We start from the raw sequence: 18,644 nt of genomic DNA on the forward strand, positions 1-18,644 counted from the left end.
GTCTTGGGAGGAGGGGCCCTAAAGCTTTTTTCCCTGGCTGAGTCAATGACAAAGAAGCACTCCTGCAGAAATGTCCAGACCACCTCAATCAGGCTTACATGAGTGCAAACTGCCTGTCTGAGACGGTTGTGCCTTGCGGTGTTCTGGAGGCCCCTGGAGCCATCAGAGATGTAGAGGCCATGGGCACGGACACAAGGCATGTTCCCAGACAACTGGGTTGGGCCCAACTTGTAGTTTAGGCACAACCCTGGGAGGTGGAAGGAACCTCAGTTGCCTGGGTTTAAGTGTTTACCCCCTGGCAGAACTGAAAGACAAAATAAACGTCACGTTGAATTACAGAAAAATAAAATTATATTTAATAGCCACCTTGTAGTAGTTTCCTAGGACTGCCACAACTAGTTACCGCAAAATGGGTGGCTTGCAGAAACAGAAATTTAATCTCTCCGTTCTGGAGGCTAGAAGCACAAGATGAAGGTGGCCGCAGGCCCATCCTCCCCACCAAGACTCTAGGGGAGACGCCTGCCCTTGACTCTTCCCAGCTTCTAGTGCTTGCTGGCAGGCCTTGGCAGGCCTGCCTCACTCCAGTCTCCGCCTCCGTCTTCACGTGTGCGTGTCCCTGGGTGTCCTCTCTTCTTCTTCTAAGGATATTAGCCACTGGATTCAGGATCCACACTAATCAATAGGCCCTTATCTTATCTTGATTATATCTGAAAAGACCCTATTTCCAAATACATTTATATTCACAGATACCAGGGTCCCTTCTCTTTGAGGAGACACAATTCAACCCACTGCACACCTGAATCTGTGGTCTGGGATCCATACCTGCTACACACGAGTTTGATGTGGAGGAGGTGACACCACACAGGGTTAAGAGCGCCGGTGTCAGGAAGGCTGGTCCCAGTCCAATGTTAAGGTGACGTGAGACCTTGAGCAAGGCAAGTAGCCACTAATAATGGTCTTGATTTCTTCATCTTCATGGTGGCTGGGATACGGTCTATGATCCTTTCTAGCAGTGACATTGAATGATTCTACTGGTCCTGAGTGGAGGAACAGATGAAGCCTTCCCCCATCCCCCTACACACAGTGTGGCTTAAGAAGAATCACAAGATTCTGCTGGTCTGAGGACACTCTCCCCTTGTGTTGCCTCCTTCCTTCCTGGCCTGCTCCTTTGACCATTAGGGTCACAAAGGCATTAAACAACAAATAGACATACATGTTGTCTCCTGAAGGCCACTGTAAGGACAATCTGGATTCTGGACAACAAACAATTATATTGACAAGGGATTCAGTTTTGAAATGCTAACACTACAGGGAGAACTGCTTTGTGGGGGATCAAGTTACATGGTTGCCAATGGAAACCAGGACCTGGTTCAGAGAAGAAAAATGCCAAAGAAGCAGCACAGGACTTTGGGTCTGCATGATTTCTCTGTTATAACTGCAAATGCATCCTAGAAAGAAAGCAATGACAGAGAAAAACCAAAAGCCAGGGAACAAAGGCCCACCCAGAGGCAGAGGCAGAGGCCTGGATGAAACCCGGGCTGCTTTTCAATGCCTAAAAGCTCTGTAAGAAACAAGCAGCCAGCCACTGGGGAAGAATGAGGAGTGAGGCTCAGGAGCTCAGAGCAGAGGTCAGAGCTTTGTGCTCTGGAAATGGACAAGCTGCCCGATGCCACATTTACCAGCTGTGCGACTTCAGGCAAGTTATTAGCTTTTCTAAGTCTCAGATGAAATGAAAGTTATTATTTTACCACCTATCTTGAGGTAGTTGTGAGAATTAAATGAGATGATGTAGGTCAAGTGCTTCATGGAGTACTTGGCACAAGAAAAGTAGCCAGTAAGTGTTACTTATCATGTTACAGATGCAGAATCAAAGCTAAGGGACACTAAGTGGCACACAGGCCACACAACTAAGCAATAACACCTCCGAGGTAAGAATCCAGGGTTCCTGACTCCTTAGTTCTTTCACAAAACAATAGAGAAACTAAAAAGGAGAAGCTAGGAATACCTTATTTAATTTACTTAACAAATGGTTATCATGTTTGTCCTAGGCCAGGCACTGTTCTAGGCACTTTATAAATACTAAGTCCCTTAAGCTTCATAGCAACTGATGAGGCAGACACTATTACCATCACCATTTTATACGTGAGGTAAGTGACATACCCAAGGTCACTCACGGTCAGTGGGTACTGTGCTGTGACTAGGGGTTCTGAAGGAAATATATAAAATATGAGTACCATTTTACTTAGACCATTTCTCATTAGTTAAAACATATTGTTCTTTCTAATAAGCATTTTAATTTTCAAGATATTTAATAGACTACATGGCATGCATACATCTAAAACCCCCAGTTACCCACAACTAAAAAAACCCTAAAATATCAGCCTGTGTAATATAAACTGAAAGCCAATCTAGCTAGCAGCAGTTTCACAAATTGTAAATACAGTTCTGCTGGATGGAGACTATTTTCCATAAGGCGAGCCTTACAGAATCTACAGAAAATTAGCCTCTAAATTTCTAAAATTTCCTACAAATTACTTAAAAACTAACCATAAATGTGCTAAATGTCTTAAAGCATAGAGAACATACATTAGTCTTTATTTGATGACTTTGGTCTTGCCTGTGAATATCTGTATGTATCCTATGCTGCCATACAGTGAGATTTCAGGGTTTGTGCCCCTATACCCTCACATACCCTAATAAAAAAAGACTCCGATGGCTCCAGAACAATGCACTTGGCCCAGGACAAAGCAAACTAAGGTCATCAGCCAGCAAAGAGATGGATTCTCATAGCGTTGAAAGTTTGATTAAAAGATGAGCTACTGAAACCTGGTGGATTAAAGTGAAAGGGAAGAATCAAGGGTTATTCCCAAGTGCCTGGCAAGAGTTACAGGGTGGAGAGGGGTGAAGGATGCCCTGTGCTAAGATGGTGAACTTGGAAGAGGGAGGTCGGCATACAGCACAAAAATAGTTCCATTTTAGACATACTAAATTTGGAAACCTTGTAAGGCATCCAAGTGGAGCTCTCAAGTTGGCCATTAGATCTAAGTTGTGAAGCTTAGAAGTGGGGCCTGGGCTGAAAATATGAATTTTAAAGTTTCCAGCATACAATGGCAATCATCAGATTTGAATGAGATCACCTACACAGGGGGCGTACAGTGAGGAGAAAAAAGCCCTTAAGACTCGTCCTATCGGAGGGCCTGGGGAACTCCAACATTAAAGGCTGAGTAAAGGAGAATTAAGTCAATGAAGGAGACTGAGAAAAAATGGCCATAGAGGTAGAAGGAATACCAAGAGTGTATGGTGTGAAAGCCAAAGACAGAAAGTGGTCAACTGTGTCAAATGCTACTAAGAGATGGAACAGGATAAGGCCTAAAAAGAATCCACTGGAGTAGGACCATGGAAATCATTGGTGACTCTAGCAAGAGCAGTTTCAATGGGGTAGTGGGATGGAAATTATATTACAGTAAGTTGAAGCATAAAGGGGAGGCAGTTCTGGCCATGGCAGAGTATCTTGTACTGGATTAACGCTACGGCTGAGGCCATTATGAGAACTGGATAAAATATACCAAACAACTGCTTGACACTGAAGAACCAGCAATATAGGTGCTGTAATCCTTGAGAGAAGGAAGCATAGAAGGTGAGCTCCACGTCCCCCCTGGATTTTCCTCTGAGGTAGTTTTACACATTCAAGCATGGGGAAACAGGGCCTAAGTAGACGGTGGCCGTCTTGCAAGGGCAGGACACTCCAGAAATAGATTTCTGAGAGAGAAATTCAGAAAAGGAGCCCTGCATGGGGTGGGACACAAACATTCACCCCATAACACCTGCTATGTGCACTGGCTAAGTAGAAGAGTTGAGCTTGAAGGACAGGTCTATATGAGTCCAGAGTTTAATGACTGCTCTTTCTCCTGCACCATGCTGCACCCCCCACCCCTCAGCTAATGCCCTGCTCTCCAAAGCTAATATATTCCCTGTGCTCTATCATAACGGAAAGCAAACTAGAGCCTGCGGCCCAAATCTAGCCCACCACTTGGTTTTGTAAATAAATGTTTTATGGAACCCAGCCGTGCATATTTGTTTACACATTTTGCACAACTGGGGCAGAGCTGAGTATGTGCAACAGACACCATACAGCCAGCAAAGCCAAAAGTATTTACTCTTTGCCCCTTTACAGAAAAAGTTTGCTGACCCACGTCCTAGCTCATTGCAAAAAGAAATTTGACTGTGGCAATTTATGAAGCTCTCTTTGCTATTGACTTCTTCATCAACTGGTTAAGTACTGTTGACTTATCACTCCTTAATATAAAGTAAGTGATGATGCTGATGCTCTGGGAGGGAAGACAGTGATTGGTGCTTGGAATCAGAAGTAGTACAGTTTCAGTCATAGTGACCGATGTACATAATTAATTTTAGACCTGTAGAACAAAATGGGTCTCTTGGGATAGAAGCTTTTAAGAACGGGTAGGTGAGTAGACTCACATAGTGGATCTTGCTCCTCAGAGTAAAACCCAAAGGTCTAGCTCCCTGTTATCTCTCTGAGATAATATCTTTTCCTCCCCCTTGCTCATTCTGCTCTGCACACACCATTCTTGCTGTTTCCTACTGACTTCAAGGAATCTCCCATCTTAGATCCTTTGTACTGACCACTCCCTTGGAACCACTAGTTCTTCTGATATCATTTTAGCCAAGGACCTCATCTCCTCCAAGTTTTCGATCAAATATTACGCTTTGCATGAGACCTACTCAGACATCATTGACAACGCATTCAGTTTGCCTGCCCCCACTCCACTTAACTATTATTTTTCCCAAAGTTGTTTTCACTTTCTTTACTTTTTTTTTTTTTTTTTTTTTTTTGCTGTATGCAGGCCTCTCACTGCTGTGGCCTCTCCCGTTGCGGAGCACAGGCTCCGGACACACAGGCTCAGCAGCCATGGCTCACGGGCCCAGCCGCTCCGCGGCATGTGGGATCTTCCTGGACCGGGGCACGAACCCGTGTCCCCTAGCATCGGCAGGCAGACTCTCAACCACTGCACCACCAGGGAAGCCCCCTTCACTTTCTCTACTTTGTAATATATTCAGTTATGTTTATTTTTATTGTGTATCTATCCCCTAATAGGGCCTAAGCTCTAAGAGGGCAGGAATTATGGAGATATTTTGTTGTTCACTGATGTTTCCAAAATATCTAGAAGAAAGACTGAAGCATAGTTCCTGCATATCATATATTTATACATTTCTTGAATAAATGCACGTAATTCACATTTTGTTCCAGTGTCATGGAAATATTTTCAGGGCAATTTGGACCTATCATTTGGGGACTGGTCCATGTAAGTCTGACTGAGAAAATCATTTTTCTTTTCCTTCCTTGTCATAATTGTCCCTCTTTTTCCTACCCAACAAATAGCAAGTGTCTCCCAGAGACTTCTGGTGAATGAGATTTTCATAAATAAAGTCTTCTAAACAACTCATTAACCAAAATATCAGTACTTCAACAAAGCTTTTAATCCAAGTTAAGTTAGTCCCTAAAAGCTAGACATTGATGTCAAGCCCTTAGGGTTAACCTAGTAGTGTGGAACACTAACTTTCAATGCTATATTTACATCTAAACTCAAGTTACATTATAAAAAATTCACTACTTGATATCCCTCATTTGTGTCAGAACTGGTTGTTCATTCTAAATTAGTTTTTTCCCTCCTTCCAGGGTATCATTATGTTCTTCATGCCTTATTTCTATTATAATAAAAATACATTAAGAGTAACCATACACAACTTCTTGGCATCACACCAGGTCTGAATGCAGAAATTGGCACCACACATCAGAACAATTACCAACAGCAAAGTCATTTTCAAAGTTCTTTACGTGTTTCCCTTTCACTACACAAAGGATTAAATAACACGGAATTTTCTACGCTGTAATAAAATCACTCATTTTCAGCCTTTTAACTGATGGAGAAAATGTTTTGTTCGAAATGAAAATAGAAATTATAAGTGCGAGTAGATTAATTCGTATCTAATTATCCACTTCTCAGTTTGTAGAAAGTCAATCCCAGGATATTTAAGTTGAAATATTCTGACTAGAAATCCATGTAATAGAAGCCTGATTTTTCTATAGAAAATATTTCTTATTGTTTTGAATTGTAATCCAAATTTCCAAGTATAGACCTATTGAATAAATTTCCACATACATTCAATTTTATTATTTAAATATATCTCCAAGATGGGGAGGCGGAAACTCTTCTTACAATAAAAATCTTGGGTTGACTCTTAGAACAACTAAATTCTTGCAGATATTAACTTAGTGTGTTCCCTTTTCTAGCATTCAGATTTGAAACAACCTATCTGGTTTAGTGAAAAATAAGTAAGAATTGTTCAAAGCACCACGTAGGGTTCAGTCACATCTCGGTTTATGGGTCTCCCAGAAACATCTCCTCTGGGATCTGCCCTGGCTCTTCAACCAACTAGATATGACATACAGAGATGAGCTCTAGGGAAAAAAACTAAGGAAATGCTATCAGACCCTTCTAAATTTGTATTCATAAAACTTCCATTATCATGCATGGTATCCCAAGATGGCAGCACAGTGACTTGGGTATTAAGAACCTGGAGACAAATGGAGAAAGGACACAATGATCTGCATGAATTGCCTTTATGTAAGATGCTCTCTATTTGTAAAAGTCCATACAAAGTATAAACAACCATTTGGAGTCATAAAAATCATATACGTGCAATTGTTTAGTTCCCACCAAGATAGAGAAATGGGGACCAGATTTACTTTTTTTGTTTTAAACAACAAAAAACAAACAGATAAGCTATAGAAAAACAATGGTTTTCAGATACTGAACAACAGGCAGCACCAGACCACAATCCTTGATAGAGGAGAAACAGGTGAGGCAACTGAAAAAAAAAAAAAAAAAAAAAACTTTCCATCTGAATCTCTGACAAGTGGAAATAATTCACAAACTCCAAGCAAATATCCTCAATCATTCTTTCATTTTCCAGAATATGGAAAAGCATCCCCTCATTCAACAAATAGGTATTGAGTCTCCAGTATGTTACAGTTACAAACACTGAGAGCTAGTAAGGGAGACAAGCAAGAAACAAGCAACAACGAAATAAGTAATAAAATTTCAGCTGATGAAGAGTATAAAGTAAAACATAAAATAGTAAATGCTTCATAGGGACCGAGGACAAAGCATGTGCCTGCATAGATGTGATAATCAGGAAAGTCATTAAGAGGACATTTGAGCAGAGACCTGAAAAATAAGGCGTGGAGAGCTAGAGAAAGAACATTCTAGATACAGAAAACATGACATATAAAGGCCAGGAGATGAGAATGCAAACGAGACAGAAAACATAGTGAGTGAAGGGAACCCGGGAGAAAATGAGTCTAGGATGGCAGGGAAGAGTCAGAGCATGCAAAGCCTTGAGGGCCAGGGAAAACCTTCGTATTTTATTCTCAATGAATCTGCTTTAAATCTAGGAAAGTTTTGAGCAGGTAAGCGACATGATTACACTTCTATAAAAAAAATAACTCACCCTGGCTTATCGCAACACCAACAAAATGGCCGAAGTGGAGCCGAAGAAGAAGCGGACCTTCCGCAAGTTCACCTGCCTCGGTGTGGACCTCAACCAGTTGCCGGACATCCGTCCTAGGAGCAGCGGATGCAGCTGCACAGCGCGCGCCGCTGAGACCTGGCCTGCGGAGGAAGCCGCACTTGCTGCTGCAGCGCCTGCGCAGGCCAGGGAGGAGGCACCGCCCACGGAAAAGCCCCAGGTGGAGAAGACGCCCGTGCTCGAGGTGATTATCTCGCCCGAGATGCGGGGCAGCATGGTGGATGTTTACAACGGCCAGGCCTTCAGCCAGGTGGAAATCGACCCTGAGATGATCAGCTTCTACCTAGGCGAGTTCTCCATCACCTACAAGCCCGTGAAGCTCGGCTGCCTGGCATCAGGGACCCCACTCCTCCCGCTTCATCCCCCTCACGCAGCCTGCGGGCCAATAAAGACACAGACTCCCCTTAAAAAAAAAAATCACCCTGACTTCTGTTGGAGAATGGATTGTATTGGGTTAAGAGTAAATACCTAGAGATCAAATGGAAGGCAGTTTTAGGAGGAGGACCAGAAATGATGGTGGACCAAAGTGGCAGTTTTAGATGTGGGGAGAAGTAATTGAATTCAAAATAGATGTTCCCATTTATACTAAAATATATGCTACAGAGTAAAGTAACTTGTCAAATATTACAAGCTGTTAAGAGGCGAAACCTGGTTTTGACCTCAGGAGTCCAGCTCTAGGACTCCTCTCTTAACCATCACAGATACTGTAGAACCTACAGGAAATAACTGCCAATCTCTCACTTCAGTCACATGGGCTTTCTTTTGGTTTCTCAAATATGCCATGTTCTTTACTCCTTCAGGGTCTTCACATAAGATTTTCTTTCCCTGAAATGCCCGCCCCGCCCCAGATTTATATTTTGCTTTCCTGTTTTTCTTCTCATCCTTCAGACCTCCCCTCAGCTTAAATGTCACCTCCTCAGGGTGGTCTTCCCATTCCATCAAAAGTAAATACCCTCCCCCCTGTTATTCCTCCTCACAGTGCTCAGTTTCTTCCTTGGATGAAGTAGGAGGGAAGAACAGGGATTTGTATTTGGACACACTAAATTTGAGATATCTGTTAACATTCAAGTGGAGATGTAGGGTAGGCAATTGGCCATATAAGTCTGGAATTCAAGGGAAATATCCAGGCTGAGTCATAAACATATATAGCGTTTACAGTCACAAGACTGGATGAGATCAACAAGAGAAAGAGTATAAATAGAAAAGATGTGGAGGGACCAGCAAGGGAGATGCCCAAGGAGTAGAAGAAAACCAAGTTAATGTGATTCCTGGAAGTCAAGTGAATGAAGTGTTTGCAGGAGTTTAAATGACTGATCAACTGGATCAAATGTACCTGGCATAAAACACAGGCGTTGTGTCTTCTGTGGCCAGAGAATCTTAGGAAAATTTTGCCTTTTTTTTGGTAAGGATTGGACTAGGAAGAGATTTTGTTATTTATTTATTTGTTTGTTTGTTTACTTATTTATTTATTTATGGATCGCCAACAAGAAAGACCTGGGGTCAGAAAGGTCTGTGGTTTCTAGCTACATTTATAACTATAAATATTTACACCTAAAGTTTGTTTCCATTACAAAGATAACTAGCCTTAGAGATTGCTGCTCTTGTAGAAAACTAAATACTGATGGTTAGGGTTTTAAAGGTCCCACAAAGATGGTAAAATGGGCTAGAAGTGGATTTTACTGCCAGTGCCCCAAGTTGCAGGTAGGTGGCAGAGGAAGTCAGAGCTGTTATTTTCATAGCAGTATGGCATTATTTGTACTGGAGAAATGCATACTGCATGATTCTGGAGGCTTTTCTGCAATTCACAGTGGTACGTTCATCAATAGCTATTACTTTGACTGTACTTTATGAAATCTGCACATTTTGTCTACTCTTTTACAATCATCATTATAAGTGATGCTCCTGCAGGATCCAAAGCTTCAGATGGACAATTTCAGAAGCAAAGACCGGGAAGGAAATTATATAGATACATATAGAGCTAGGTATTTTATATTATATGTACATATTTATTATACATTATGTTATGTATTATTTATATGTTACATATTTATTATATTTACTGTAGTGTGTAATATATAAACTACTGGTGATACACATCCCATTGTTCTAATGAGGCTTTTCTCCATTTAAAAAAAATCAAGTGATCAAATTTTATAAGGTAATAATATTCCATTTGAAACTAAAATCTGATTTCACATTCTTTCAAAAGAGTCACCATTTCCACTGAGGTTTGTGTTGGCAACCTCGGAGTATTAATCCAGTAAATAAGATTAAATATTAACAGAAGTGTGGGATAGATCATTTTCTTTCTTTCTTGGATTTACAGCTTCGTTCTGCTTTTCATTCTGAGTACATGAGGTGAATGTAGATGGGCCAAATAAAATTAGACATATTAGCATGTCATAATTAATATCAAATGATGAAAAATAATTTTTGCAGGCCAACTTGAAATGAGCTTTTTTGGACCCATGCTAATTATCTGTAGTTTCAATTTTATTATGAACCGCCAACTGCTGGAGATGACTTCAACTGGCTTCACTTGTGCTTTAAATAATTCGTGTTTAATAATGTATTATGCATTACACAGATATTCCTACAGAACCCAAGTTTCAATTACCTGTCACTTCAAATTACAGGCTCCCAGTAATTAGCTTCTGCCACATAACACATAATGGAACAGACCAAAGTTAATAGAAAAGTGGGAGCAAATCTACTGAGCCAGTTTGGCATGAGTAGATTTCAAAATTAACCAATTTGTGTATCTTTTAATATATATCTCCACAGGAATTAAAGAGTCGTCTGATTAACCTTTCTGAGTCTCCCTTATTTGTAATAAAAGAGATAGTGAAGACAGTGTCTGCCTCATAGAGATTACTCATTCACCTTTAGAGATAAAGGCATGTAGTTCAGTCGTCAGGATTTCATCAGTGATCTGCCTTCAAACACCTTTATATCCAGTCACAATTATTTCTAAAAGCAGAGCCAACTAGTACATGGTATTATATTTAGAATAAAATGTGAAGCCTTTATGTGACCCATGAAGCTTTCTATCAACGGTTCTCCAACCTGAGGGCGCATTAGGATCACCCAGGGGGCTTTAGAACAGATTCTGTGAGAGCAGGGTTTGGGGAGGTGGGGAGGCTTGGGAAGGGTGGAGGGCCTCGCCTGACTATGCTTTGTAAGTTTCCCAGCTATGGCAGGTTTGAGAACCACTGCCATACAGGATCATGTCCAGAGCTACATTGCCTGTGAACTTATTAGAAATGCAAATTATCAGGCCCTACCCTGGATCAACTGAATTGGAAACTGGGAGCTGGGCACAACTATCTGTGTTTTAATAAGGACTCTGGCAGACTTTGATGCCCGCTAAAGTATGAGAACCAGTGCTCCAAGCTCTTACGATTAAAAGTGTGTTTTATCTTCCAGCAAAATCAACATCACTTAGGAGCTTGTTAGAACCCCAGACCCATCTTGGACCTTCCGAAGCAGAATCTGCATTTTAACAAAGTCCCCAGGTGATTTGCAGGCACATTCAAGTTTGAGAAGCACTACTCGAAGACACTGGTTTCAGCCTTGGCTACAAATCGGAAGCTTGGTGGAGCTTTAAAAAATATATATATAGGTACCTGGTGTGCTGAGCAGGCAGCTCCTAGTTCTCCCCCTTTTGACACAGAGAGCTCTTCTTTCGTGGTTTGGAATAACCTTTCACAGTAAGAAGGGTTCTTCTGCTACCAGTGGCCTCTTCTCCTGCCCTTTTCACTAGAACAGCTTCAGAGGGAATCACATTGGCTGAAATAGCTAAAATGGTCTGACTCCTGCCTCTGTCTATGCTCAGAGGGCCTCACAACATCCCTAGCTCCCAAAGTGGCCTCTGGTTCTTTTGCCGTGTCTCAACATTCCCACTGCTGCCTGGCTTGCAGCCACTCAACTTTCTCTGCTTTTCTCCCCCTAACTATGGGCTTGTTTTGTCCCTAAAGCACAGCACTGAATAAGCCTTGATGTCAGGTTCTCTAATAAAAATAGAGCCTTCCGCTTATGCCTCATGGGGTAGACATGGATGGGGTAGGTCCCTGTCCTCTCACTTCCTCACCTGGAAAAAACAAAGAAAACATCTTTGCCTTAGTTTTCAGCTAAACCAAAATTCCCCGTAGAAATGTATTCATAAAACTTGATTCCTAAGAATAATCTCTTCATGGTGTATCAGACATCACCAAATCCTAAACACCATTTAGGTCCAGTTAGGAGCCAGCAACACTGTGTGAGCAAACTGAGTCCCATAGGGACCAAGTCTCAAGAAGCCTCGTAGATGGTAGATGGAGGTGCTGGGGGCTGATCCTACGCCTTCTGATTTCAGGCAGATCTACTTTCTACCATACCTAATCTGCCTCTAGTGCCTGTGGTCTGATAATGACCCCTCCCCCTGAAGGCACCCTCTGCAGGGTCAACTCAGGATCTTTCAGTGGCTTTTAGGATATGCAGGGGGCTCTGCCATCCACTTGGAGCATAAGTATTCAGTTCCCAACTCCCAGACAATGAACTGGGAGACATAAGAAGAGAAAGTTCAGCCCAAACATTGTTTGGCACCATGTCAGTACACTGTAAATCTCCTTACAATATGGTGGAAGACATGACTTTAAAAGAAATATTTGAAGCAATGTATTCAAGACGAAGGTCCTTATTTATCACAGAATTATTACAAACGACTTGTTGCTTAGATACAAATCTTCCTCCCTACCCCCAAACATTTATTTCCATTCTGAACTCACAGGCTATTTCTAGCTGCCAACACAGCTTGCTTTACTCTGAAACATCTTTAATCCTGAGGCCGATCATATATATTTTCAGTGTGTCAGTATAGGTGTAGGATGTTCTCAATTTATTTCTGGAAAGCTGAAATTTTTCATTTGTTGGGAGTAACTTCTAAAAACCAGAAGAGCCTTGTGCTATTGTCAGAACAACATAATAAAGTCTGAAATGAATCTAAGAAATTCAGTAGAATAGTTCCTGGAGTGTAGTTCCTGCTCAAAAAAATATCTGTTGAATGAATGTAAAAGTGAGTGCACAAATGACTAAATGTGTACTTTTAAATCTGTACCCTAAATCTAATTAAATTTTTAAGGGTTATGAAAATTTAGAGCACGTTATTTTCATGTTTTTTTCTGCTACATCCTCATTGAAGCAGTAATTTGGGTATTTTATTTAATCTCAACATTCACTTCAAAAATATACCTGGGCTTCCCTGGTGGCGCAGTGGTTGAGAGTCCGCCTGCCGATGCAGGGGACATGGGTTCGTACCCCAGTCCAGGAAGATCCCACATGCCGTGGAGCGGCTGGGCCCGTGAGCCATGGCCGCTGAGCCTGCATGTCCGGAGCCTGTGCTCCGCAACGGGAGAGGCCACAACAGTGAGAGGCCTGCGTACCGCAAAAAAAAAAAAAAAAAAAAATATATATATATATATATACACACACACATACATATACCTATTCACATACATAAACATTCTCAGGACACGTGATAAAACATATCAGTGACTACTGTGAATGCTGTAACATGGCTGTATCTGCAAATTTCAGGCAATAATTTCTTGGTCTCCAGGATCAAGTTAAATGGCTGCATGGAGATTTGTTCACATATTGCTGGAAAGCAACTTCTGGTTCTGTTCTAACGGCAAATATTTACTTTGGTTAAATAGGCAACAGTGAAGGTCACAATGGACTGACATCTAGCATGAAATGACACTGACATTCACTGACTCTGCATGACTCTGCAGACTTAGACACAAATTGCAGCTGCATTTTTCCAAACATTCACGTGATTTTCTAGAAATCCCAACAGCTTCTCATCTGCTAAACCATTCAGCCAGCCACTAACTTAGGTGACAGACAACAGTGGATGGCATATTTCTGGAGCAAAGAGTGGTGAGAGACAGAGAGAAACGGCTTCACATTTTTCTTTTTCTGTCCTCAGCTTCTGATGCTGATGCTACTGGTTAATAGAACTGCTCAATGAGTATAACATAACAGGCTCTTGGTGGTACCTGAGGCAAGGAGACAAGGGATTTCTGTCTTGGTTTCAGTATGGCGTTGTTAATTCATCCCACTGACCTTAGTTTCAACAGGCTCCCCCTCTATCTGAGGAGTATCGGCCAAATGTATCAATGAGTTCCTGAGTCAGGCTTTCTGGGTGCACATCCTAGAGTATGCACTAGGAGACTTGGGGCTGTCAGTGTAATCTCCCTGGGCTTCTGTATCTCCACCAGGAAATAGGAATGACAGTAAAATCGACATGAATATTAAGAGAGGTGATTTATTCATTCATTTAGCAAATATTTATTGAGTGCCTGCTGCATGCCAGGCACTATTGCAGGTGTTAGGAACATGGTGATGATCAAGACAGAGGAGTCCCCGTACTTACGGAGCTTACATTCTCATGAAAGAAGACAGATGGCAATTCGCTTATGAGAGGGACTGGCACCCAGTAAATAGTACCTTCAACACATAGTTATTGAGCACTCTTTGGGACGGTATGGGTAAAAAATAGTGACCTCAAGCAAATATTCTCTTGAACATTTATTTTCCTACTTGTGCTTTTCTGAATTTTCCAATGCATTTACAATGAGCAGGGATTACTTAGGTAATAAATTAAGAACAATAAAAGAGCAATGACATAATTTAACAAATACCTGAAAGTGTTTTCATGGCATCTAAAAATGAGAATTATGATTCAGGAAATGATTCAACAAACATTACTTGCCCACACGGTTTTCAGCCTGGATGCATATTTTCCAGCTTTTGCACAGTGGTCCATTTATGCTGGGTAACTTCAGCATCTCTCATCCTTTGGTCTAGTCTCCATCCTGGGCCTCCTCCTTTGGATGGACAGGACTGGTATCTTTGTGTTCAAGAACTCAGTTAATTAAAAATCATTCTAAATGATTTCATTTTTCATTCTTATACAATCAGAAACCCCCAAGCAACTGATATTTGCCCATTGTTAGTGAGCTTCAAATATTGCTTGGTTTTTCAGGTAAATCACCTTCTCTCTTTAGCATGAACTCTTTGTAGCATTACTATTTTCCCTAATGCTGTACTCAAAATGCTATAATTAATATTTTTCTTTTATCCTCTTTCATAATCAGAGCATCACCAAATCCCAGTGCCTGCTTTTTAATGACATGTTTTGTCTCTGCCTAGATTAGTACAACCTCCAAAGTCCCAGCAAGTCTTCTTCCTTTCCTAAATCCTTATCCAAAAGCATAGTATTGTTTTATTACTCTCATTCTTCTGGAATTACTTAGCTAATTTTCTTCTATTCACTTTACTGGGTTACTTTTTTTTCTTGCTTATGTGTTCATTTTTAAATTCCCAAATTACTCATTTTGCCCTACATATCCTTATGCAAAATAAAAGAATCTGTTAATTCACCTCACATCTTAAGGTAGAAGAGACTCCATGGTAAAAGTATAAGTATTGCCACGTATTACACAATCATATTACTTATAAAAAAGCCTGTGTAAACAGATGTTCCCACATTTAGTGTTAAGAAATTGTACTTCCCTTTAGTGCTCAAACAATATTTCCAAGACCACTTGTTACTTGACAAAAAATTTAAACATTTTAGCAGATTCCTTCCACCAAATGTTCCCGGCGCACTGCCCAGTCCCATAAATCCACCTGGCATGTCATTCTGACCCCAGCCAGCCTTCTGGTACCAGGCACATGACTCTAGATCCCATCACGCCATCTGTGCTTGGCTTTCTAAGGCTGCTGCTGATCTCTTTACCTCTCCACTCTTCCCATAGGAGGGCATGGCCTATCCCTTAATTCTGAAAAGCTCAGTTAAGCCCTAACTTAAGAAAACTATGCTGAGGACGTGAGGAAATGTAAAGAATTCTTACACAGCTAAATAACTCAGAACTGTGCAGTTTATCGACTACTTACAGAGGTTACAGGCCCCTCCACAGGTGGGGACCTGTTTCTCTTAATTTCAGCACATCTACTACCAGGTTGCTGAAACTAACTTCCCTCCTCGACACAGGAAGGCCCTTCTGCCAATAATTTTCCACTCCTTGGAATCAAGACCCTAGAGAAGGTAAACAGAATATTTCTCAAAGTAAAAATTTACTCTAAAAATACACCACTTTGCATGAGAAGATAACATCCACTTTTTAATGCAGAGCAACTCAGCTTCTCTTTTTACCAATTCATTCTGAAGTAGGAGCTTGGTCTTAAACTTGTGTAACTTACAGACCCCCCCTGGAATGGCTCCTCCAAAAACAAAGGGAGAAAAAACTTCTCTGAAAGACAGAAGCAGACCTCTATCCAGAGAAACAAAATGGTCTGGCAGCTTTAAAATACCAGTCTCCCTTCCTTTCTCTTCCCACTTTCCCCATGTGTGGTCATAAAACTTCAAAAATATTGGGGATTTAATCTCAGAGAAAGCTATGCACATGTAAACCTTGACACCTACTCTTTTCTTTGCTCCTTATTATAAGACAAGCATTGATTACTGAACTTGACTGTGATTTCAAGCTGAGAAGTATCACATTTAATTTTGGAAATCAAGCCAGAGAACACAGCCTTAGGACCAAGCAGTCTGCAGCGTGGCTATGTTTATGCATAGCTGAGGCAGAAAAATGGCTGGCAGTTGCAACCAGCACATGTTTAGCTTTTAGTGGCTATAAGGAAGGACTAAAGATATAACCTCACAATAAGATGCTATGAAAGAAACCGAGAGAACCAACGTGGTCGCTTCCAGACTGTAATGTAGCACGCCCGTCCTGTGATTGATAGGGACTGGGTTACTTCCATAACTTCACTGAAGCGCTGCATCTAAAAACTCTTTGTCAGTCAGGAATCCAGTAGGAAACAGATGACACAATCAAACTGGGTAAGATGAAGAGAGTTTAACAAAAGGACTCTTTAATATACAGATGGGTAGCTTAAGGAAATCACAATTTATAGTGCAGTACCCATGGACCAGTAGTAGTGGAGAGCTCTTACTCCCTCAGTCCTGAAAGGTCAAGGTGAGACAGCAGTAGAGAATAAGAGGTAGAGAGGGCTATGTGGGGACGGGTGTCAGTCTCCCAGGGCACAAAGCAGAAGGAGAAGGGTAGAGAGTGTATCTGGAGGGGTAAACCCTCTGTCCCATTAAGTTAGAGAACATTTCTGGTCTTCCATTTTTACCTTGTACACAATCGCTACAAGGGGAAACTGACTTTTCATCAGAGACTGAACAGGAAGCCAAACGGATCTAATTCGAAGAAAAAAACTAAAACTTAAATTTAATTGATTAAAACGTAAATTATTTAAATTTAATTGTTGACTTACTTAAGATTTCTAAATCAGTTCCTCTATTCTCAAGCACATAATACCTAGACAGTTTTTTCCCCCCAAAGCATTTTGCTATGCATGTAAAATTAATTTCATTTTGTAAACAATAGCTTCTGGAGAATTTTGAGCTGTAGGACACCAAGCTCTGATTGCACATTTGAAAAAATACTCTGTAGTAGTTTAAAAGATCATTTTGAAAGTGATGCATCTAGAGACAGTAATACTATATGAGATAGTGTGGACAGTTGGGATAGAAAGAAGATGATAATATGAGAAAATTTTGGAGGTGGAATTAATAGAATTTGGTTCTTGATTGAATATGGGCATAACTTAGGAGTCCGGGATGACTCTTAGACTCCTAGTTTAAAAAAAAATGTGTAGACAATCAGTAGGATGGGTGGATATTTCAATTGGGGACATATAGAACTTAATGTACTGCTGAAACCCAACCAGCTGGATACATACATTTCCCACAGAAGAAAGAGATATGGAAATTATAATGTAGGAGTGAGTTAAGGCCTATGGTTATGGTCGGAATCGGGTGAAGATGGAGAACAGAGCAAAGAGATGGCCAAGAATGGAGACTTTAGCAACAACATTTTGAGAATTCAGATCTCTTCCTGCTTTAGTGCCATTGATAATTTTTCCCATCAGACAGTAAATTCCAGTGAGGAGAGGGACTTGGCCTATCTTGTTTATAACAGTATCCCCGATATCTAGCAGAGTGCTTGGCACATGGTAAGTCTCGATATACATTATTGAATGAATGATGAGTTCAATCTGGCTAATGGGCATTGGAGAGGGTCATCTGATTTAGGAACTGGAGTTATTTATAGATCAATTCACTCTGATTCTCCCATCTAGACCTCTTTTAGGGCTCCCCACTGAATTTGAAGTTCCTTTTCTTGGCTAGCTATTGTTAGGAAGTTTTATCTTTTTTGCTTCTACTATTTCTCAGTTTTTAAATTTGTCTTAATTCTTTCATTTCAAGCTTTGTTTCAGGTCTGTCTTTTAAGAAATGATTATTTTTAACCATGCCTCTTTATTCAGCTTTCCCTGTAGAGAAAGCTTTTCACTTTTTTCTTGTATAACCAGAGGCCCATTCAATATTTGGAAAGCAATCACCAAACATGCTCACAAGTACAGATGGATAATGTACTAAAAATCTAAAAATACTTTAAGGACTGTGTATCTTAAAGCAGTGGTCTCCAAATCAGGGTTGCTTGATAAGAACTTTGCTGATCTTAAGTGAATTTTCAATACAGGACAGGAAGTAGGAACTGGATTAGCCTTGAGCTAATTGTCCAGAAGTCATGTATCATGCAAAATAAAGACTCTGGTGGGGGGGGGGTACATGGGCACACAAAAGGAAGAAATTTCCATAACTTCAACTTTTTTGATATCATCTTCTTTATACCAGTTCTCATAAACTTTAGAATTCATCAGAATCATCCTGAGTGCTTGTGAAAACCCAGGTTGCTCTCCTCATTCCCCCAAATTTCTATTTCAGTACAGCAGGGCCTGAGGATTTGCATTTCTTACAAGTTCCTAGGTGATGTTAATGTTGTTGTTTCAGGAAACAAGCTTTGAAAACCGAAGGCTTTAGACTCTGACTTCATAAAGAAACAACCACCACATCGAACACACCTTTCATCCATCCTGAGTCTTAGGATGCATTGACATGGGATGTAAAAATTATG

At 40.8% G+C, this 18,644-nt stretch overlaps 1 protein-coding gene across 1 annotated transcript; it reads left to right on the top strand.

Moving 5' to 3' along the window:
* Window positions 1-7,558: 7,558 nt before the first annotated feature.
* On the top strand, window positions 7,559-8,083 carry LOC309805396 (small ribosomal subunit protein uS19-like; the record flags this gene model as incomplete). The annotated part of the gene is made up of 1 exon (XM_082623308.1): window positions 7,559-8,083. One exon carries the CDS (start codon window positions 7,559-7,561, stop codon window positions 8,081-8,083), a length of 525 nt encoding a protein of 174 aa, XP_082479434.1.
* Window positions 8,084-18,644: the final 10,561 nt, after the last annotated feature.

The sequence above is a fragment of the Mesoplodon mirus genome, assembly GCF_964341445.2.
Source record: "Mesoplodon mirus genome assembly, chromosome: 5".
Taxonomy (NCBI): domain Eukaryota; kingdom Metazoa; phylum Chordata; class Mammalia; order Artiodactyla; family Ziphiidae; genus Mesoplodon; species Mesoplodon mirus.